Source organism: Pipistrellus kuhlii, unplaced genomic scaffold, assembly GCF_014108245.1.
Source record: "Pipistrellus kuhlii isolate mPipKuh1 unplaced genomic scaffold, mPipKuh1.p scaffold_m20_p_11, whole genome shotgun sequence".
Lineage (NCBI taxonomy): Eukaryota > Metazoa > Chordata > Mammalia > Chiroptera > Vespertilionidae > Pipistrellus > Pipistrellus kuhlii.
The window spans coordinates 8,228,746-8,253,294 of NW_023425416.1; the positions used below are offsets into that span (position 1 = coordinate 8,228,746).

The 24,549-nt window shown below is 40.4% G+C and overlaps 1 protein-coding gene across 3 annotated transcripts in view; it reads right to left on the reverse strand.

Annotated features, from left to right (window-relative positions):
- Positions 1 to 620: 620 nt before the first annotated feature.
- The window catches only part of PTPRG (protein tyrosine phosphatase receptor type G), a 643,070-nt gene continuing 619,141 nt past the window's right edge, over positions 621 to 24,549 (reverse strand). For all 3 annotated transcript variants that reach the window (XM_036430671.2, XM_036430672.2, XM_036430670.2), the window contains 8 exons: positions 23,934 to 24,080; positions 21,487 to 21,580; positions 20,259 to 20,335; positions 19,626 to 19,754; positions 16,172 to 16,318; positions 15,438 to 15,580; positions 5,791 to 5,926; positions 621 to 5,227 (listed from right to left, as the gene is read on the reverse strand). In XM_036430671.2, coding sequence (XP_036286564.1) covers positions 5,081 to 5,227; positions 5,791 to 5,926; positions 15,438 to 15,580; positions 16,172 to 16,318; positions 19,626 to 19,754; positions 20,259 to 20,335; positions 21,487 to 21,580; positions 23,934 to 24,080 — 1,020 coding nt within the window. In that variant the 3' untranslated portion in view covers positions 621 to 5,080. The remainder of the gene's footprint in view (positions 5,228 to 5,790; positions 5,927 to 15,437; positions 15,581 to 16,171; positions 16,319 to 19,625; positions 19,755 to 20,258; positions 20,336 to 21,486; positions 21,581 to 23,933; positions 24,081 to 24,549) is intronic.

Below are 24,549 nucleotides of genomic sequence, written 5' to 3' on the forward strand. Positions count from 1 at the left end.
TGAAGAGGGTGCAAGCTGGGCTGAGGGACATACCATATAGCACTGGAAACTATTAACACGTTATTTCTTAAGTTCCATTACTTAGGGGAAATGAAATATCAGCTCTTTAATCTCCTTGGAAAGAAATATTGGAACCATGGTATTAAGAGTTGAGGCCACCTAAGGTTAAAAAAGAATGGTGTTTTAAAGCTGCCAGTTTCAGGTCCCCCTATTTGGAAATGTCAAAATTCCTTATAAGTAGAAGCAGTTTGTACTGATCCTATATATTTCATATTCTCCAAGTCTTTCTAGTCTTCATCCTCACAATAAATATTAAGAAGTTGCTACAACTTTAGTCAATACACTGCGGAAAATAGTACTTCTTAGCATACTCATAAAAAACAGTTTAATTCAATATGCAGCTAAAGCTTTGTCATTTTTAGTCTTTAAAGGAGGAAAAACTCAGAAAAGACATTTCTTTTTGGCTTTCTGGCTGTGTAAAGACCCCTAATATTCATTGTACTAAAATGGAAACTAAGATGAAGGGTCTGGGGGTGTAAATGTGATTTGTTAAGGGAGACTAGCAACCTGATTTTTTATTTGATATAGATATTTCCATAGAAATGCTCATCACTAATGAATACATCAAAAACCATACTTTATTTTATGTATAGCAATACAATTTACATATTAAATAACACTATAATAGAATGATTTGATATAGTTTTAAACAGAAAGTAAAAGGGAAAAATTTCAGGTTACAAAACCCCTCCCCCTGGAACAAATTAAAAAAAAAACCCAAAACACTTTTTCCAAATGGGTCAATGCAGCAAATGTCTTCAGTGACTATGTCTAATTCCTTTGCACAAATGGTCAATGGAATTTTAAAAAAACAACCAACTGTCACAATCACTGCCTCAAAGAAATAACACATGTTAGATTCTTTTGGAATGCAGAGATGATTCTTTCTACTTCAATACACAGAAAGTTGAATTCACATATCCACCACACACAAAACAAAAACAAAAACAAAAAAAATCAAAAACAAAACTATGACGGAGTTGAAACTAGAAAAAAATTAGCTTTATATGAAAATATAAAATTCTATGATTATATACCATAGATACAAAGTTCCCAGAAGATGCTTACCCAAGCAACAAAATATTTACAGTCTTAATGTCCAAACAAAGTGAAAGGAACACGACTCAACATGAAGGCTAAGTGATTTTTTTTTTGTTTGTTTGTTTTCAGTTTTTAGAAACAATGGCTGCTTGCTAGTTTCAAATGTCTTAACAAAAGAGTCACTACCCCAAATGTTGGAGAGTTGCGACATTTTATAAAATTGGCTGTCTCCTTTTCTGGAGATGTTTATTTCTTAAAACTCAAGATATTTTTTTTTTTCCTTGAAATTAATTATCCTCTGTAGAAAATTCTTCCCTTTGCAAATATTTAACAAAAATACTAAAAACAGTTTAACAGCTAAGACAAAGTAGAGGCCAAATATCATTATTACAATTCCTTCCTATTTGTAGCATGCCTTCTTTCTAGAGATAAGTGAAACTGATATTGGATGCTAAGTGGCAACATGTTCAGGGAAAGTGCAAAGGGGCAAGTGAAATTACAGCTGGTTAAAAAAAAGAAATAAAAAGCAGGCATTTTCCTTCATATAAAAATTCACTGATACCATTGGAGCATGAACTTTGGAACATAAGGAGTTGAAATGCATTTTCCAGTATAACTGCTAAATTCTTAAGACAAACTACATTTTTTATTTCTTAAATTATGATGAGTTTGGGTTTCTTTTATTATCATTTTTTGCTTTGAATCAGTACTATGTATCTTTGGTAAATTGGTACTATATTTTAATTTTTAAATACAGTATATAAGCATTCAAGAAAAATTTATAACAAGGCAGTTGTGCTGTGTCATTAAGAAATAATTAAGGTTAGTTGATTGAAATATGTCACTCTGGGCTAAACACTCCCAACAGCCAGACTTTGAATACCATTTCCTTCTCTGACCTTGCTGGCCTCTCCAACTTGATGGAAATAGACTAAAAGCTACAATGAATAAAGATTCAGAAAACCCATTCAATTGATCTTATTCTTCCTGAAATTCAGACGTTCAGTTTTTTGTATGTAAAAAAGATATTGTGGCTTTTGGATGCAAGAGAATTCTCCTGATGGAGAAATGAGGTGTCTTTTCTCTGATGTCCAGCATGGACACTTGGCCTGGTCATTGCAATTTAATTTTGTATGATGCGCGCATTCTGTTTACCTAGAGCAAAAGTCATGTACCTAATAACGCTTATTCTACAAAATAGCACACACTGATTTGCAAAAGCTATTTCCTTCCCCCCGAGTGCAGTGGTGGTAACCTTGTTAAGCAATGTGCTTATGTTTCAAAGAAAATGCCATCTTTGAAGCCCCACTCCAGAAGAGCGGCAAGCATGCTTCTGCCAACAACAATTGAATAGGGGGGTACACTGTGGTCCAAGTGAGGAGCTGCTGTGCCTCACTGTCCTCAGGAAAGGATGCTTGGGTCGCTTTGGCAAGACGGGCAAATGGCAATTGCTCCTCGTTCAGGGGACCAGGATTTTGTAGCCTTTGGTTCAAGCCCGCTGTAAATCAACAAGTAGCTCACAGAGAACTTCCAAATCATCCCTGTAATGTTTCTATTCTGTTTTCTAGCTCTCTCTTTTATCATGCTTCTGATGGCCATCTAAGAGAGGGTCACAGGATTGTGTTGGAGGGTGTGCAGTTCCATGAATTGACACCTCTGTAAACAGCACAGAAGGGAATACTTGCTGTGTCTCCTAACCAATGTTTCCTTGTATATTAAGAAAAAATTACTGAGGGATCATGAACCCCCAACTTGCACATTGCTTCTGAAAGTCAAGTCCGCTGTGCCAACTCATGTCAATACTCTAGTCAAGTGGTCGGCAAACTGCGGCTCGCGAGCCACGGTTTGCCGCTCTGTTGACTAATGAGTTTGCCGACCACTGTTCTAATCTGTACAGCCAAAGTGACCTACTTAACTGACTGCAAAGATCTAGTTCGTAATGATATGAAACCTTTTCCTTCCCGATCCTGCGGCCTCCCGCAGTTGTAGTGCTTCATGTTCAAGCTTTATTCTTGCTTGTTAGGCAGAGCTTCTTGCGTCACCTCTGATGGGAGCAGGGGGACTCTAAAGGTGTCTTAGCCATCGAGCACATTCAAAGTTCGCAAACATGGCTCATTGCCACATCTTTTCTCCAGGACTGTTCTATGTTGCTGAATCTGTGTGACAGATGAGATTAACCTAACCCTGAAAATTACGTAGCTCACGAGCACTGCATTGACTGGGCCTGCGCATTAGAACTCCTGGGCTCGGCCTGTGACCTCTCTGCTTAGGGGCTGAGGCCGTTCAGCACCGTTCTGACAAACTTCATGGAAAGCCAGTGAAGAGAAGTAGGACGTCAGTGCCGATGACCACTAACATTCGAATGCCTACCAAGAGAGTAAAGTTGCCAGTGGGGACTTTTTGTTGTAGTTTATTGGCATAAAAAAATAACCACCCCCCCTTTTTTTTTCTTAACAGGTCCAGATCTGGCCATGATTTCACTCCTGACAGAAGTTGTCCCTCGAAAGCAAACAAGCACTAGGAGAAACAGATCTCAGTGGGTAGGTTGTTTTTTTCTAACAGAACTGAAATTCCTCATAATGCCCCTCATTCTCCCATTATGTACAGTGGGTGGCTGTGGCTCCAGAGGCCAGGCCCTGGGCTCTGTGTGGTGATCATCTGCCTCTTGTACTGACGTATGTCTGTGCTTGAGGCTACACTACACAGAAACATACAAAGCCATCTCTCTCTTCTAAAAGCTATTTGAAAATGCAGATATGATTTATCCAAGATTCTGTTTTCCTCTCTCCAAATCTAATTTGACCACATGTGGGAGTGTAGACGGTCCTAAGACTTATGCTAAGACAGTATTTTCATTCTAATTCTAAGTAGAAGAATGTATGTGGTTATGAGATTTATCATGAAACGTTTGGCAAAAAAAAAAAAAAAAAAAGGAAAGAAAAGAATGTTAACTAGATAGGTAGTTTTTATTAGATTGCTATATGAGTAATAGGAATTCTAGAGGACTGGTTTCAAAATCACACACCTGCAAAAAGTTTCATATTCCACCTGCCGTGAGGTATGGCATTATAAACCAAAAAGATCAGTGGAGAGTCGCTAAGGGGTTTCTTAAGGGAGCTGTGTAAAATATTGCCATCTCTCTATTGTAAAAGATAGCCCTGCTTTGAGGGTGGAGCTATTTCAGAATCAAATGGAAATAACACACGCCGTCCACATAGCTATTGTGAAAACTGTAATACAGAGATATCCTTTATTTTGACACAGTTGGGCATTTTTAAGCTATGAGTATACGTTTGTAACTAATAGGTGATGTTCACATGAAGCAACTCGGAAACCTTCTAATTTCTCAATGGATGTCTTCCCCATCATCCATGGAACTGCTTCAAGGCCATGAAGCTGACCAACCTTCTTAGTAGCTCCCAAATCTAACCACCTACTATTCTTTAAAAGAAAACAATGCTCATCCACTAAAATAGAGAAGGCATACAGTATTGAACAATGCCTAAAAAAATAAAAAATAAAAAAAAAATAGCAGAGGAGGGCTGAGGAAAAATAGAGCATTGCCTGCTAGTAGAATGGTAACTGCTTTAGCAATAATAATAATAGAACCAAGATTCACTGTCCTAACAAAGACCTTCACTGTACTGAACTAAAAAAGGAGCATGTATGTTGTTATGGAATGTCACACCAGGGTTTGCTTTAGTATTAGATTATAGGCAGTAACACTGATCAGATAGTGCAAACTAGGTCAAATTGCGTTTCACGGGAGTGGGTGGTGGGTCGGGGGGAATGAACAGAGGTGCAAATGCTCAGTAGGATACCATTAAGACATAAAATGGCAAAAAATAAATATCAAAACTTTTATCAGTGTAAAAAAGTAACTGGGTTATTATATAACCTAGAGTCTGGCAAAAAAGGCCTCAAAAAAGTTCTCAGTCTTCAGAAGTTTTACAAATTAGGCGCCCTGGCGGGGTCGCCGTCACACCAGAGATTCCATGCTCTCGGCAGGGTCCGATTCGTCTGCGATGAGAACAGCACCATTTTTGTCCACGGCCATGGGACCGTTTCCATTCTCTTTAGTGCTGACCAGGCTGAGCATTGCTTTGTAGACAAACTGGTATTGTTCCTGAAACACAAGAGGAAGACGGCGTGAGCCAGAGGGCAGCTTCGGCATTTCATCTAAGGTAGGAATACTAATTAGAAATGTCACCGGAAAACATACTTGAGAAACAGGAATGGACACTGATGCTGTCTAAAAAAAATCACATGAATCCTTTATAACCAAGACATGTGCTTCCTTCACATCCTTTAGGTATCTGCTAGCTTGGAACTAAATCTAATTCCCACTGTTGAGAGTCAGTTAAGATAACAGGGTACCCGCCTATTGTAACTAGAGGACCCTGTACCTTAGAAAGCAGGGTTTCTCCAGCCCAGCACCCCTGACAGTTTGGGCCAGACGATTCTTTGTCTTGGAGGTCTGCTTCTTCACTGCAGCATCCTTGGACTCACTAGACGCCAGAGTACTTCTCTCCAACTCCAGTTATGACAACCAAAAAAGTCTCTTGACATTGCCAGATGTCCCCTGGGGATGGGGAGGGGGCCCAAATCACCCCCCGCTAAGAACCACGGCTCCACAGCCTGAGTTTTGACGGATGTTGTATAGTCTTCATAAATAAGCAGAGTACTTACAATGTCTGTGAAAACTCCAGGCCTCATAAGATTGATCATTTTTGCAACCTGGAAAACATCCACGGCATTTTCGTTCTCGAGCTGCTGGGACAGGGTGGTGAGGGCACACAGCATTCCTGCCGAAACTGCTCCATACCTCGGGAAGAAAGAAAAGGCTAGTTCAGATCTACTGAGGGGCTGGAAAACTATCAAATATGCAGTTTCTGCATTATTCTTACATGAAATAAAACATGACAAATTCTTACACCCTGAATACAAATAAGACCAATGTCCTCTTAACCATCACTCCAACTTTAGAGGTAAAGTATCCACAGATAAAAACGGTTGCAATTTTGGATGCGGCCTTCCAGATGTCAGTATGTCAGTGCATTTCAACCAGCTCATTCTTTCCTCTGCTATAGGTGTACCAGATTCACTCATCGCCCAAGCACAGACATGTATGTTACATGTGTATCTTGTGTGCATTGGAAGAAGAGCCCTGTGGAGAAGCACTGGGCCACAGGTATGCCTGTTTCTGTTTTCAAGATATTGCCAATTTCTCTCCCGAGTGGTTGTTACCGATTTACACTTCTTCCAGCATGAGAATGCATGAGAATATTTGTTTTTCCTCATCATTTAATTAATTTATGTATTTATTTTTTTGGTTAATCCTCACCCGATTAGAAAGAATGGAAGGGGGAGGGGCGAAAGAAAGAGAAAAAACATGGATGTGAGAGAGACACATTGATTGGTTGCCTCCCATACCAAGCCCACCGGGTTGGGGGTCAAACTTGCACATGCTCTTGACCAGGAATCAGAACCTTTGATGCACGGGCTTACGCTGTAACCATTGAGCAACACCATCCAGGGCTTTCCTCGTCAATTTAAAGTTTAATTCTTTTGCCAATCTGGTGGGTGAAAACTGTATCTTACTATTGTTTTCATTTGTATTTCTTATCAGGGAAGTTGAATATCTTGCTTATTGGCCATCTATATTTCCTCTTTGGAAACTATTAATATGCTTTGAACATTTCTCTAATAGTCTTGTCTCTTTGAAATGGATTCATATTAGCTATTTTATATTACCTGTGGCACATGTTGCAAATGTTTTTTTCCAGTCTCTAGTTTCTGTTCACATTGATTGTGGTTGTTTATGTTGTACTGAAATTTAGATGTAATCAAGTTTATCATCTTCTCATGTTTGTCCTTTTTGGAATCTTGTTTGAGAATGCTTTCTCTAGTCCAGTATTTTACATTGTTTTCACATTTAATGAATTCATCTGAATTTCATTCTGGTTTTGGTGTAAGATAAGGTCTGATTTTAGTTATTTTTTTTCTAAGGGTAACTAATTGCTCCAGCTTATTTTTAATGCTTTCAATTAGAGTTTATAGTTTTCTCCATAGTCTTGGCTAATTTCATTCTGGGTTAACTCCTAGGTGTTTTAGAGTTTGTTACTGAGAATGGGCTCACGGCATTTTCTGTTTGGTTTCAGTTGATAGAAAGTTCATTTTTGCATGGTGAACTTGTATCCGGCCACACGGCAAGACTCTTTAAGGCCTAATAATCTGTGAGCCATTTCCCGAGGTTGGCTACATCTTTATCTGCCAGTAATGCCAGTTTTGCCTCTTTTTAGCCCTTAGGTATTTTGCTTTACTGTGAGGGTCAGGGCCTCCATAGTTTTCTACTCTGGCACTACAAGGATACATCATGTTGTATTCTTTAATGGTAAAGCTTCTAAGTTTTTAAAAAATATATATTTTATTGATTTTTTTACAGAGAGGGATAGAGAGAAATATCGATGAGAGAGAATCATCGATCATCTGCCTCCTGCACACTCCCTACTGGGGATGTGCCCGCAACCAAGATACATGCCCTTGACCAGATCGAACCCGGGACCCTTCAGTCCGCAGGCCAACGCTCTACCCACTGAGCCAAACCAGTTTCGGCAAAAGCTTCTAAATTTTTAACGTTAAATAAAAATGGTACAGGTTTCTGATAAATAACATTGATCAAATTAAAGAGGATGCTTTATACTTTTAGTTTGCTGAGTTTTTTTTCTTTGGGGGATGGGGATTATGAGTAGGTGCTATTTTGGCTTTGCAACATCTATTGATTTTTTTTAAGCAATACCTTTAATAATAATGCTCTGAATTCACTGAGTTTTTTGGTAATATTTAACCTGCTCTTCATTCCCAGAATCAATCTAACCTAACCTTTTCATGATGTATAATTCTTTGACTATATATAACACAGTTTTTATTTAAGAGTATTTAGACCTTTTAATCCACATTTTCATGTCTGTTTTCTGTGTGTTGTTTAAATCTCCAGCTGTCAGAACTTAGTGGCCTTAACAGTTTTGAGAACTCATCCTTTTATTCTGTTTTTAGTTTAGATCCCTAATGTGTGGTGCGCTCTTACTATGCTGCTAGGCTCTTTCCTAGATATTTTACATGCAACAACTTAACCTTCATAATAACCTGTTTTCAGGTACCACTATTATCCACATTTTGAGGTGGAAGGAACAAGGCACATTCAGGTGAATTAACTGGCCAAAGCCTCATAGCGGGTGACTAGAGCCCAGATTTGAGCTGATACATGTAAATGGCTGGGAACAGAGACTAGCACATCTACCATAAGTATTATTTATTACTAGAGGCCCATTGCACAAAAATTCATGCACTCAGGGTATGTGTGTGTGGTGGTGGGGGGTCCCTCAGCTCAGCTGGCACCGCCCGGGAGCCCTGGGGGATGTCTCACTGATGGCAGTGGGACACCGTTAGCACCGCCAAGGAGGCCGGAGAGGCCTGTGCTTGCAGCTGTCAGCCCCACTTGTGGCTGAGTGGAGCTCCTCCTGTGATAACACACTGACCACCAGGGGGCAACTCCTGCATTGAGTGTCTGCCCCCTGGTGGTCAGTTCCCATCATAGTAACCTGTCGGTCCACAGTTAGGGTCAATTTGCATATTACCCTTTTATTATATAGGATGCTTATGATTGAAGGGAGAGGGGCAGGAAGAGATTAACCAAAAACTTATATGTACATGCATAACCCATGGATGCCAACCGCAGTGCAGTGAAAACCTGGAGGTAGGAAGGGGGGGTGGAGGTGGTCAATGGTAATAAAGGGTGGTATATCGGTCATACTTTCAACAATAAAGGTAAGTCATAAAAGTTTACTAGTACGAAATTCTAAATAATTTTAAATACTTATGTCCTTTAAAATACTTCTATTAAGCCTTTTATTATAGAAGAAAATATCAAACCTACATAAAAGTACAATAGTACTATAGCCATCGATAAATCACAACAGTCACCAGCTCAAGGGAAATCTTATTTTATCTCTACTTCCTCCCGCATGTCCATTGAAGGAAATCACAAGTATCTTATTCATTAATATTTTCTTATAAGGATTTGAAAAAAAATAAACATTATCATCACACCTAAGGATATTAACAATTCTCAAATGTTTTCATGTAATTACATTTTTCAAAGTTCTATCTTTCACTAGACTTACTATCTCCTCCCTGCCCCCATTTTAATTCCTTGAACTTTTAAAAAATGTATCTATTTTTTCCTTTTTTCTTGAGGTGAAACAGCCTTATTTTTAATCTTTTCTGCAATAGACAACAACTTAGGCTAGATATTTTTTTTCTCTCAGTGTAGTTAGGCTACATTTAATTTTTTCTCAGTGTAGTTAGAAATTACAAAATACTTAAAATTAAATGTAGCCTATTTTCTTTATATATATATTTTTATTGATTTTGTACAGAGCTGAAGGGAGAGAGATAGAGAGCTAGAAACATCAATAGAGAGCTAGAAACATCGATCAGCTGCCTCTTGCACAGCCCCTACTGGGGATGTGCCCGCAACCAAGGTACATGCCCTTGACCGGAATCGAACCTGAGTCCCTTTAGTTCCAAAGCCGACGCTCTATCCATTGAGCCAAACAGGTTTCGGCAAATGTAGCCTATTTTCAATACCTCTTTAACCCATCAATTATCTACAATTCTAGATATAAGGACTTCAGTGTCTTAATATAAGGATTTGGGGTATCATTTCATTATTGGTTTTTAATATTAATTCATTGTAATCAAGGAATGTGGCACCATTTTTTTTTAATGTACTGAAATTCCATTTATGGTCAATTTATCTAAATAAACTGTATGGTCTCTCAATACAGTCTCTTAGGTAAACTTTTACATATCACTGTTAGATCAGTCTTGTTAATTGTGGTATTCAGGTCTCTTATTGTTCCAATGCATCCTGGTCATTCCATGTAAGAATTTATTTCTTTATTCGGTTCTCAAAAAACCTCAGCCATTATTTCTTCCTCTTGCATCTCTCCATGGGGTCACCTCCTAGACCAGTGGTCGGCAAACTCATTAGTCAACAGAGCGGCAAACTGCAGCTCGCGAGCCACAGTTTGCCAACCACTGTCTTAGACTTATGTTGAAACTTTTGTATCCAGTTTGAGTTTGATTTCAGCTTTGTCCATTTTACTACAGGCACATCTTTCCATTTCATAGACTCTAATTTGTTCCTGACACACACACACAGGTTTTTAATTCATTGCACAAGGTCTTCCTTCAGATCTCTGAGCATATTTTAAAATCCTATTATGATTGCTCTTTTCTCAGAGGATGCTAAGTTGTACTGAGTTTACTACTTTCTTATTTTAGCATGACACCAATGTTTTCCAGGGGGAGAATTTAACCTTTGCTAGTCTGTTCTAGAGAAACTGTTAAACTTGGGGATCCTTTTCCCCTTCCTTTGTTCTTCCTTAAAGTTACCCAAACCATGTGGGGTTGCTCTGGCCTTTCCTATATTTAGCCACTCTTAAGTCAGTATCTAAATTAAAATGAAGTATCTATGCAAAAAGACTTAGTTTTTAGTCATGTTCAATCAAACAGATATTTTTAAGTACCTTCTATAAACCAAGCATGAATATGAAAGAATAAAGATTGAAAGGCCTTTTTTTTTAAAGCAGTTTAGGAGTTAAATTTCGTGGATCTGCACTTAAAATGTTAGGGCCGTGGTAAAAAAATGAGGCGGGTCATTTATAAGCCAGATCAGTAAGAATAGCATACAAAGTACCGCCTCTGGCAGCTAGTCTGCACTCCCTGGAAGCAGTAATTGTTTAATTAGTGCGGGGAACAAAACATTTTCATCTTTCCCTTCCTACCTACGCCACAAAGACATGAAAAGAAATGCAAGCACTTTAAGTTACCAACCAGTGCAATGTTTGTAGGTGATCTGCTGATACACATTTTACAAAACACCGGAGTTCCTTGCATAGTCAGTGTATATATTAACATCTATATGTCCTTTTAATTACTTTCTACTACTACATATAACTACTCACAATTGTTACAGCTTTACTTTTTTCTTTTGAAATATTTTGATTTTTTTTTTTACAGAGAGGAAGGGAGAAGGATAGAGAACTAGAAACATCTATCAGCTGCCTCTTGCACACCCCCTACTGGGGATGTGCCCACAACCAAGGTACATACCCTTGGCCAGAATCGAACCTGGGACCTCTCAGTCCACAGGCTGACGCTCTATCCACTGAGCCAAACCGGTTTCGGCCAGCTTTACTGTTAAGAGGTTGTTTTTAACACGATAGCCAAGAATGCAATCTTGCGGGGGAAATAGCAGTGCAAACACTTCCCGCAGTACGGTAAGAAATTAAAACTTTGTAAATGAATGAGAAATTAGGAAAACACTCAGTCTGACAGATGTGAGTGCAGGATGCTTACTGGGAAAGCAGCTGGATTCGACTGTGTCAGGGCTGGCTTCTAGCCTCGCCACCTGGGCAGTTGCAAGAAGCGGGAGTGTGGTTTGCTGGATCCCCTACTCAGAAAGGTCCTACTCTTAAGTTTAGTGCTCTGCTGTAGCCATATAGAAATTCTTAATTTTTGACAACTGTTCCTGGTCCCCACTGATTGTAGCTCTGACACTATCTGTGTACACAGGCTGAGACAGAGTCACTATACTTGTTTTCCCCTATGTGAAGCGGGCATCCTAAAGCTCCCCTCCCAGAGGGTAAATGCGAGGATTAAATGAATCGGTGATGAAGGAGTGTCTTTGCAGCAGCTGGCATAGAAGGCACTCCATACATTTCTGCATCTGCTATAGACTGTCTCAGGACCAGATTAAAATAAGTTATTGAAAAGCCGGTGCACGATCGGGGCCAGGGAGAGCTTTTGCTTATTTGGGCTCTCTCTCTCAATACCAGCAATCAGAACTGAGGCAGACCATGCAAGCACAATACTCCATTAAGCATCAGAGGGAGGATGCCCTCCCAGGTCACACAGCCCGGGAGCGCTGCACTGCACGCTCACGGCAGAAGGATGGAAGGGCCTTGACGACTGCCTCCCTCTCCCCTCCAATCCCCCATCACGTGTCCTTAGAACACACTTCGAGAACTGTTCTGTGACATTAGATTACTGTGATATCCAACGGGGTGTCAGATACGCCCCCAGAGGGAATGTGCTGTGAGTGAGGGCCTCGTCTACTGTCTCATAAGACCGTGGAAGAACCATGCCTATCTCCCAGCTTCTGTGGAAACAGACTTCCTCGTATAAAAACTTGACAGTAATGATACGGCTCAGCTCTGAACAGAACTGACTTAAGCAGATGAATTCAGGATGCTTAAGTTTAGTGCTCTGTTGCAGCCACGCAGAAATTCTTAATCAGCTGCTCTCAAAGAGCATCAGCTTACTTTTTGTCATTTATCTAGAAATGTCATCTACCTGGCTCCCAGCTGAGGACCCTGAAAGCAGGAGTTAGAAGATCGCTGTGAAGACCAGAGATATCGTGGAGTCTGTGCACTGAGAGCTGGACTCTGACTTAGAGTGGAAGCGCTCAGGTCTGTTCACTTCTAATTTTGAGCTTAAAACACCTTGTAAATTGGCTTTACTGTTCACAGAAGAATTGACAAACGCAACAAAAACAAAAAATTCCTATCAGGGTACATAACCTTGAATTTTTGTAGGTCATCACAGTCTGAAGCTTAGTGCCCACTAATGCCAATACTTGCCAGGTACCTACTATGTGCTAGGCGCTGGGCTTTACCCTGTGGAGACTGGGATGGCAAAGTTACCACTATTGGTCTCAACAGTCATGTGGACAAATAGTTACAATCAACATATATAATAAAAGCAATCAACATATATAATAAAAGCCTAATATGCCAACTGTCCAGTTGTCTGGTTGGCAGTTCAGCCAATCAAAGCATGATATGCTAAGGTCACTCAACTGCTCACTATGACATATCCTGACCACCAGGGGGCACACAGTCAGCCGGTCGGTATGGGCAGGCGCTCTGACTTGTAGGTTAGCTTGCTGCTGGGATCCAGCAAATTGGAACTGAGCAAGATGGGCTGGGCATGCCCTGGAGCCCTCCCAGGACCCGATAGTGTACCGGTGGGGTCCCTTGGCCTGGCCTGCATCCTCTGACATCTCTCTCAAGGGGTCCCAGAATGCAAGAGAGCCAATTTCAGCCTGATCCTGCAAGCCAGGCCGAGGGGCCCCACTGGTACACGGATTCATGCACCAGACCTCTAATATGTGATAAATAGGAATGGCTCTAGTAAGGATGTGATGCTTATAAATGATTGTGAAACCTCTGAAATGAGTTATAAACATTTTGGACAGTGTGTTGAATGAAGGGGCACTCAGAGGACAGAGTCTTTGCAGGGAAAGCGGCCTGGAGGAGGACGGGCTGGCAACTGGAAAAGGAAGCAGAATTTGGAAAATGTGCTGGAAGGGTGCAGAGCAGCAACAAGAAGTGGTAGATGGGGCCAGCTGGAAGAGGACAAGTTTGGTTTTAGATGAGCTACATATAAGGGGTTTGTAGGCCATCATGAAGGAATATTTATAGGTACTGAAAGGTTACTGGCATTCAGAGTATTGCACTAGAGCTAGCAGCTGTTTAAGAGTTGTTCCTGAGTAATGTGGAAAAGGGATTTCTATGGCATCGCTTATCACCTAATGATGGAGAAATGAATGAACACCCTGCTTTAGGTGGTTTTCATCCGCTATATCTGTAGACCCACTGGTTTAGGTTAACTTTACCTTTTCTTATTTAGACCTAAGAATGCTGCCTTTGATAATTTCAGAGGTGGGATAAAATAAAAATTATTGAATATAATACACTCAAAAGCTGAATACAAATAAGTGAATGAAACAGTGCTGCTAATACTGTTTAACTAGGTGGCGGTGTGTTTTTCTTTTCTCCTTCCCTTACCATAAAACTATAAGATAAAGTGTTTTTACTGACTTTAGGACAAAATTCCTTGGAGTATTACCATACCATCCAAGTGAGTCTTAGAACTTGGGCAGCAACATTAAGATTTGGCCTGAATTAATAGGAGATGATAGGTAATAGGAGATGATAGGTAACACCCAGAAGTAATTTAAAAATGATCCAGTTGCCGAAACCGGTTTGGCTTAGTGGATAGAGCATCGGACTGAAGGGTCCCAGGTTCGATTCCGGTCAAGGGCATGTACCTTGGTTGCGGGCACATCCCCATTGGGGGTGTGCAGGAGGCAGCTAATCGATATTTCTCTCTCATCGATGTTTTTGAGGCTGTGTGCTGTTTTTTTACACTGTTGGTGGTTTTCACATTAACTGAGGTTTGGACTATAATGCTCTTCTAACTCTAAGGCCAACATTCTGTAATAGTCACTATTTCCTAAGGAAGCAGCCAGTAAAATGGCTTCCTTCAAATAGAAGAGAACTCTGGATTTGAGGTAAAGGTGCAGTCCTAGACCAAAAACCTTTGTGCACTTTCAATTATATCATAAGCTCAAGGGGGTGGGGTGGAGGAAGGCAACATAAGCTTTGCTTTCAAATGGACTAATATGTACGCTATTGAAGAAGCTGGTAATTGAATGAGCATGATGGAAGCACTGGCCAAGGAAGCTATCATAGATCCCTGGGAACTAAACTAGAGAGGAGGATGTGTAACTAGTGCCATGCCAGCTAAAGGTTGGTGAGGTTCGATACAGCTGACTCACAGGTTTGGCCAGACACCCATACACCATGAGGCCTGTCTGTGGCCCTTTCCCTCCTAGGAAAATGGATGGAGCTGGGTTTGAACACAGTTTGTACCTTAAAATATCTGAGCCAAGAGCAACTTCTTCTCTTTGAGACCTACCCTCTTTACCTTGAAAACGCCAAAGACAGAACTCTAAGCTTCAAAGCACACTTTAAACTCTAGTAGTTCAACTTTAGTAGTTCAACTTTACTGCTAACCAACAAAACCATATTTAAAACGGTTTCTTCCCTAATAGGTGTTTTTGAAAATTCCATGTAGGAGTGTTAAAATAAAGGTAACTATCCAATCAGCATAGATAATCAGAAATTTAACTGATTATTTGTGTTATTGAAACATAAAACCTCGGCAAGCATGCAAATCTATTTTTCTGGGCTCAGATACGGGACTTTCCCCTTTCTAGGGCACACATTCTAGAACCTGAAGCCTTGAAGGCTTCGACACGTTATAAGGCAGACAGGACCACAACACCCTGCACAGGTACATGTCAGAAATGACACAGAAGCGTCCTGAGAGGGAACAGGTTTCTAAAATGCCTTCCCTTCCCGCTGCTGGAGCAATGCAACAGGCAACCGTGTGAACTTGAAACTTAAGAAGCAGATACATACTCATCGTGGACAATGGTGGGGCCATCCCTGGTCAAGGCCTCTTCCTTGATGACATTGACAAGTTCAAAGGTGCTGCTGATGGGGGCGTCTGGGTTAGGCCACTTGGGACACTGAAAGTGCCGGACTTCCAGGACGTAGTCATCCTGCAACGAGACAACAGCATTCATCTCTGCCCTCCAGTGGCTGGAACCCGCTCCCGAGAAAGCACGTCTTGCAGACAGACAGCTAAAGAATCCAGAGCAGCTCATGACAGCGAAACAGGAGAATCCTATTTTGTTCAGGCAAAAAATTTCATGGGACAATTTTTCTCATCTTTAAAATTAAAGAAGTTAAGGGATAATTTCTAATATAAGCCAGCTGCCCTCTCACCTGCCCCTTAAGAAGGCAGTTACTACACATCAAAATTCTGTGTAACCAAAAGTCTTATCATTATCATCCCTGCAACATACCGCAAGCTTTCCATTTCTGATGGCAAAGAAAACACAGCTCTAGTATATTGTTTGTTCCAGTTATGTCAACAGACCCATTTGTATGTGCCACTCAGAGGAGCTGGTTATATTTCATCCACCCAACTGGGAAAGCAAATACTGGAAGGTGGAAAAAGGGGAATATACATATTTCAAACAAAGTCCTACTCACATGCCTGGACCTGCCTGGAGGGTGGTCAATTACTTCAGTTACTCGGGCCAGTCCGCCCAGATATAGCTATTCCTCAGCACGGAGGGTTAGGTTACCTGTGTAGCTTCCAGAATAAAGTCGTGGATGATGATCTGTTCTTCATTAGAGAGGCACAGTCTGTCTTTGCTGATGAGGGTGACAGTAAAGGCCTCACAGTTCATGGATTCTTCTCGACTTGGCCAGTACACAAACTCATCTTCTGCCTATGGGAACCAAAATGCATCCATAGATAAAATCCTCTGTGCTGCCAAACATTTATGAATTTTCTTGCAAAATGATTTCTTAACGCTTGCTATACCTCTCACGTCATCTTTTAAATTAGGTTCATAGAATTATATCCTTACCTAATCATGCTGAGTTCATTGGTTATTCATTGCATACGTGATCATAACCATTTCTACCAATTCTCACCTATGTCACTGTAACAACCAAAATGCATCTATGGAGGATGCATTGGCCGCAGCTGAGCAGTGTTCTGTAATATATTGTCATGGAAAAGGAGGTGGGATTTAGGTCAATTAATTCTAAGCTGCTATTCATAATTGCTTAAGCAAATAATAGTTCACAGTTGGTTAACATTTTGCAAAGGACTTTCATAACATTATCTTATTTAATGATTGCAGTATACTAGTGAGGGAAGGGATTTTTCTCATTGTCCTTAACAAGACACCAGGACTCAAGAGAGGTCCATGAGTTGTCCCAAATCTCTGATAAATGTTAAAGGGAAGAGGCTGTACATAAATAAGCATTTGGCTGTAGTTACAAGGTGTTCTTTAAAAGAAAAGTTAGTACATGATGTTAGGTTTCAAAAGGGGATAACATAGAAAGCCTTTTAGCCTTGAATCAGGCAAGCTTTAAAATGTTCCTCTATTTTAAAATTAAAAGTAAACATTCAGGCTTCGTACTTGAGTTCTATCCTTGAAAACCATGGAGACCTAAAAAAAACAGTTAATTGTTGCAGAAATACAATGATTTTGACAATAAGCCCTCCTCCCTAGTTGGTTCCTGAGGCAAACTAAACTTTCTTGGGGCATTTTCCTAAAAATGCTAAGATACTGCTAGTGAAGTCAGAAATAATTCTGAATAGTGTTCAAAACAAAGAGGGTTTTGTTTAATATTACAATGTTGCATTAGAAATGAGCCAGCAGTCCAATAAGAATTATCACCCTTTCAAGTTTCAATACAGCTATTGCCAAGTACGTTTTTATTTTTAAAGCTCAGCATAAGGGGAAGCAGATTAGCGATTGGGTTCAGGCTATACAAAAGAAGTCTGTAACTGTCAGTGTTTCAATAAACTTCATCCAAAGGAGAAGGAAGTAGGGCCCTTTTAACAGCTATTAAGCACAAGGTCATTGTTGATGGACAAGGCCACTGAATTCAGCCAATATGCACAGACTGAGCATAGGATTTAGGGTGGATGTGATCCTGAATCAATCAATGCAGCCGAGCCTTACACTCCATGGCTGAAAGTGGGAATAGTAACACTCCCTATCTCAGAGAACTTGTATGAAGGCAACATGAAGAGGAAATTATGGAGTGGTCGAAAGGCTGCTGGAGGGATGGAGTTGTGGTGACAGAAAGGCAGAGAGAGACGTTTGAATACAGGTAGTAAACGGGAATAATGGATCATCTTGAAAGACTGAGAAAAACATATACTACTCGTTAATTCAGTAGGCACCCTGGTCTCATGCTTATTTGGTGACAAATATATTTACAGAGGGTCAGAGAAGTCTAGGCATCTCTAACGGTGCTTTCTGCATCAGGAACCAGTGACTTCCGGGCTAGTCACAGAATTGTGGTCTTGTAAAATTATACTAGTAAGAAGCAATAGTGTAAACAGAGGAGTCCTCACCCAAAAATAAAGAGAGTGGAAGGGGGAGTGAGAGAGAATGTGAGAAAGATGCATAGATTGGTTGCCTCCTGCCCACACCTTGACCAGGGCTGGGGATTGAACCCAAGGCCCTTTGGTATAGCTGATGCCCTAACCACTGAGAGGCACTGGCCAATTTTTTTTAGGAAAAACTACAATAAATGAATCTGACTTTGGGCACTGGAGCTGAGAGTACAGCCCCCCTACGCCTCAGCAACACTGGGTGATACTTCTATGATGTGGGTGGGACTCCCACTACAGCAAAAATGATTGAAAGCACGGGATGACATGGTCCAGGGCAGGTCCTATAGCCTCAGGTCTGCAGACCATGTGTCTACTCATTTGGTCCAGCCTCCCCATACCAATGAGTACATGGTTTTGGTGACTGTCCTCTGTTAAGTGAAAATAAAATACTAATTCATCCAACAAATGAATGTCTTAACAGCCCTAAATGCCTCAAAATCCCTCATGCCAACAGAACAGACCCCTACTGCCAGCTAATTTGAAAATTTACACTCAGTGTTCAGCTTCAGCTTCTCAACGTGGTTGCCACTCTATGGTGCAGAAGCAGTCTTGGTATTCTGAAGCTGGAGCAGAATGCGGCAGCAAAGAAGTTCCTACTGACTGGCACACGGTCAAATGCATGTCACCCAGCCTCGGGTTCAATCACACTGCTCTTTCCTGACTGAAAACCTCTCTAATCTGACACTCATGAGGCAGATCCTCATAGTGTTTTTGTTTTGACTTCATGTGCTCACATGTCCTTACAGTAACGTTTGAACCCAAGTAATTTTGAAACGTAGAGATCTAAGCACAGAAATTTAAGCTTATCTATGCATACTTGCTGACCCTTCTCAAGTAGTTCAGAGAGCTCAACAGGGAAGGACTAAGGAGAGGAGAAAAAGGTAGTCGCTTAGTGAAGTTCTTAAACACCTTTGCATGGGAATGGGAGAGCCTTTCCTTACCTCCTTCCCTGTAATGGCTCTGCGTTAGCGACGACAGGGAAAAGCAGTGTTATTACTTTTTATACAATTTTTTTTGGGTGGCTGGGTGATACTTCTATGATGTGGGTGGGACTCCCACTACAGCAAAAATGATTGAAAGCACGAGCTCAGGTGACTGAGGTTTAAATCTTGACTCGATTGATCATTCATGTATGCCCTTGAGCAACTTACTTCCCTCAGTTTCCCCAGCTACTCAATGAGGTAATAGTACCTATGTATGCAATTGTAGAGAATGAATGAGTTAAAACTGGTTAGTGCCACCCCAATAAGTTAAAAAAATACATGTAGAGTGGTAAGTATAGCTACATTCTCAAATATTAGCTGCCATTATTTTTAGAGGCTGTGAAGGTTATGCATTAATGAGGTTAATAAGAAGGCCTTTTTCAAAGCCCGCTACTGCCCTGCCATGCACAGTGCACCTGAGGGGTGATACCACCAGCGCTGGAGCATCAGGTGATGGACTGGCAGGGAGGGTACCTGGGTCTGCAAAAGGACTCTGAGCAGACTTAACCATGAGAGGTCTGGGTTCCCGCCCTAGCACCGCAGACACTATGCAGCCTTGTGGCAAGATACCAAAGGAATTCATGCTTCTGGCCACACTGGCTCGTTCACATACAACAGATGTGCCTCACTTACCAGGCTCTGGTTGTCTGGCAGCATGACGATGATCTGTGCATTGTGATCCCAAATCATTCGCCAGAAGTCTTTCGTAGTATGTGGCAGAGGATGCTGGGTTATTATAAATTCATTACTCCTGTAATAGCCCTTTGGTTAGAAAGACAAACAGTTAGTGATTTATGAGCATTTTATTCTAACTTTGCAGAAGTAAAACACATTCATGAAACAAGGTAAGCACTGCTGGGACCGTTGAAATAATTGGGGGGGAAAGGCATTCAGTGCATTTGGCTAATTTTTAGATGCACTTCTGCTAACATGTGTAGACAATTTTCTCTCCATGTACAATTCACTTCTAGTGGCCCCTGCTGTTTTTACTTAACAGTAATTTCAGCATTTATTTAAAAACGAGATGGGTGGAATTAACAATAAAATTAATTCCTTAACAAGCGCTTTTCTTAGTTTAAGCATTTTTGTGCTCCCAACGATTAGAAGTCTTTTGTTAGAGGTTCCAAGACACGGAAATCTCTCTAATTTTGATATTACAACGTTGAGAAATTCTTTGAAAAATGCAATCAGTCACATAGGTGGCATCTGCTCTTTAGCACCTTTCAGTTTAAGTGGCTCTATTTATAATTAACGGTTGACTCTCACCATGATGTAAGAAGCATTAATGTAATCTGTTCCTTTCATTCCAGGCAACGGTGCAAGGCCCACTCGAGCGCGCTCAGCTGTCACAGGAGAAAACAAAACGCCACATTTGCCTGTTACACACATGGAACCACCAGCACGTCCTAAACTTTCCCGGTAACATCCTCCTGGCTCCCCCTTCTTTTTAGCCACGCTAAAGTGTTATAGCTTAGCAGCATGTAAAATGTGCTCCACATCCCCAGGACATGGGCAGTGTGGGAATAGTTGTGCTGTGAAAATGCCTCCCACGGTAAATCACTGATACTCTGGCAGAGATGACAGGTTTCAGATCAATTTTTTTTCTGGTTTCATAGTCCTACAACTGCACCACTGTATCCTTTAAATTTCTTTATTGATTAAGGTATCACATATTTGTCCTCATCCCCCCATTCCAATCCTCCACCCATCCCCCTATTGTCCTTGACCACTGGTTAGGCTCATATGTATGCACACAAGTCCTTTGGTTGATCTCTCCCTTTTATCCCCACCCTCCCTTTGAGGTCCAACAGTCTGACCCATGGCTCCTTATCTCTGGGTCTGTTCTTGTTCACCAGTCTATGTTGTTCACCATTTCCCCTAGATGAGTGAGATCATGTCCTACTGGAAATATACTTATAAGAACCAAAAATGAGACAAGCAATAATGGTTATGCTGAAAGGCAACTGTTGGCCCAGAAAGAAACTCACTATAGACTGATTCATTTGTACCACTGTATCTTACTTCACTCTCCCCATGAGGGGCTTAAAACACAGTGGCCTTTCCCAGTGGAGATCATCTCTCCAATGATCGCTTGTGTCCTGAGTTATTTATACAAAGGTCACTGCCGAGCAGCAGTGCTTTGATCTCAACAGGAGACTACTTCTGTGGTCCAGTCATCACTGTGCAGGTTCATCTTGGGAACCCAAGTGCTAAAGGAGTGTTAATGCCACAGTGATAACCACTTTACTTCTTTATAGTTAAGTGACCTAGTTCTTGCATTTTGAGATGAATTGAAACTAGGCTTCATGTCATGCTGCTGCAGTGACTTGCTGGCACTGAGAGCCAGCCAGCCAGCCCTCCCCAATTTGACCCAATAGCTTTTGCTGTCCTGCGCCTAACCTTTCCTAGGGAGTATCCGGTTCATATTATTACTACGTAATATCCAATAAAAAAGACATAGCACACCCAATCAAATCAAACTGTAGGATCTTACATGGCACTACCGAAGAGTTTCTGTTCTTTTCTTTGTTGCACTCTTTCTGAGCACTGAAGCATTCCACGTATTTTGCATTACACTGTGTGACCAGCTGAAAGAAAAACCACATTTTAGTCTTCATTCGAGGGCAGAGTTGTGGACATGCAAACTAACCTTGTTGTGATAATCATTTCACAATACATATGTTCATCAAAATACCTTGAACTACAATGTTAAATTTTACCAATAAAGGTAAAAAATATATATAAAACAAACAATAAAGTATAATTGATAGCATTTGCCCGATGATCTGGGGGGGAAAAATGCCAATAATCAGATTACTACCTAGCAGATAATTTAGAAACTAGGAGAGTATTTTTTGTGTCACGAGTGGTGTTTCTCTATATTATCTTGGTTGTCTGTATGCTTATTTCTTCTACCAGGGGTTTGGCTCCTTTGTGATAGGTACTAGATAATAGATATTCATTGAGTGAATGTGGATTTTTTTTCCTGTTGATGTCTGTTGATGTCATTGGTTTTGTGAAATTTTTTTCTTGGAATTCTTCAGATACAAGAGCTATGCTAAAAAGCGCTAATCAATTTCTCAAAGAATTGACTAAGTTCTCAGTAAATTTTTGTTGAACTTAACTGACATTTTTGTAAGATTGTTATAATTAGCCCAGTAGTTTGGTTATTCTTTCTGTTTATATAAATTGGTTGAACCACTTTATCATATATATATATATATATATATATATATATATATATATATATATGGTACACACACTCTAGCTCATGTTAATAGAATACATGGGAATGGCCTCCTCCAAATACTAATGTCAAAGGCCCTGGATGTTGTTAGGTTTCTGATTCTTATTTTTCCCCCTTCAAGTTCTAAAGTGGTTAGTGCCTGTAAAAGGTCCAATTACCTGGCTCCCAATGGAATGAACGGATTTCTTTGATGAATTTTTAAAAAGAGTACATGTACTGCACCAACACTGTAATAGGTATGAAATGGTTTCCTGTGGTTTTTTATTTCCATTTCCCTAAAGATGAATCATGTAGAGCATCTTTTCATGTGCTTATTGGTCATTTGTATATTTTCTTTGATAAAATGTGTATTCAAAACTTTTGCCCATTTTTGATTGAGTTGTGAGAGCTCTTTGTACATTCCGGACACAAGTCTTTTGCCAGAAATATGGTTTGGAAAAAAAAAAAAAGTACATGTAAAATATTACAGAAATATGCCGAAACCGGTTTGGCTCAGTGGATGGAGCATCAGCCTGCGGACTGAAAGGTCCCAGGTTTGATTCCGGTTAAGGTAAGGGCATGTACCTTGGTTGCGGGCACATCCCCAATAGGGGGATGTGCAAGAGGCAGCTGATCGATGATTCTCTCTCATAGATGTTTCTAACTATCCCTCTCTCTTCCTCTCTGTAAAAAAATCAGTAAAATATATTTTTTAAAAAAAATAAAATATTACAGAAATAGAAAAGGCAGCATTTAAGAAATGTTGGTATTTAATTATTTTTCAGGAATTCATTTTAAACATTTAAAGTGAGACACTAATTACCTCAAATGGTTTCTAGAGTACTTTGGATGTTATGGAAGGAGAGCTAGAAATATGAAATTGTTATGACTGAACTCTGAAATTAATCTTCCTCACTTCGCATCATTTGCTATAAATTGCTTGGCTGTCTCCTTTCTTTAGAGTCACATGAAGGTTTTAGAGTCTACGAAAGTTTTACCATGAAAACCAAAACGGTACAGATTCACCTCATTCTTTCCACCTTGATACAAAATGAGAAATTACAAATGGAACAGTGTGCAAAAAAAGAGAATTTAAAAGACTGACAGACTCGGAAATAGAAAAGCACTTAGAGATTAGAGAGACAGACAACAATGGAAAGTTATAATAAATCCTTTGAAATAACAGCTTTTCTGGTCTTAATTATATTAACAGCCCTTATAAACGATAGTCAATTCCATCTAAACCTTAACTGCCTTTAAATTTCATGCGCTTTCAAAGAAAAAAGAACAACCGTTTAGGAAAGGTTAACTTTTCTCTAGTAGTATTTAGAAGCTTTTTCCTAGTTTCTAAATTATCTGCTAGGACAGTCTTCAATAACTGTTCAGAATAAGGATAAGATAGGGAAGGGTAGTTTTCAGACAGTGCGGACTGAGTCCAAAGCATTATGTCACTGTGGGCAGGGGCTGGTGCCCATGTTCAGATAAAGTTATAAATTGTTCAGAAGAAAATACAGCACCGCACTACCTACTTGGGCCCAACAATGCACACAGAGGTAAAACCTTGTATTTCTTTGCATTACACTTGAGAATAAACAGTAATCCATTGTAGTATGTATGTTCATGCAAAAAAAGACATGACCCCAAACTCGTGGCATTTTCTTAATTCCTTGCTTTTTTTTTTTTTTTTTTACCAAAGAAATGTATGAAAACGCTACCTTGAACTGTTTTTCCAGTCGTGTCTTTCCTCCTACGCCTGGTATGAGGATGCTGTTTACATAGCTATGCAGTTGATTTGAAGATACTTCAGTCTCTTTTCCAAGAATGGCTTCCAACAAGGCATCATGGATGAAAATGTACTGCTCCTGACAGGCACAATATACGGCAGTCACTGAGTGGGGCCGCTAAGGGGTGGCCACCTGTACCCCATCCCTAAAATCCACCTTGGAGGAGCTCTTTCCTTCGCAGGGACCTCCCCCTGGATTTCTCCAAGCATTTACCCCTCTCTGGTTTGCCCCATACTGACTTGCTTATCCACTGTAACTCCGTTTAGGGTAAGACTGTGCTGAGCGTAGTTCTATCCTCCCTACCAGGCCCCAAACGACAGGTTCAATGTAGCACGCGATGGAGAAATGGGAGTTCAGTGAAGGACTTTAGAACCGTTCTTTCACATCCTATCCATCTATTTTCCACTTTCCACAGCCCTAGTTCCCACTGAGTTGGTTACATCAGTGCTTGTGTAGTTGCTGAGCATTCCACATTTAATTCCATCCACACAGGAATGGAAAACGGGGAGCCCAAGAATAGCATCACGGTCAGGACCCCTTATACTAC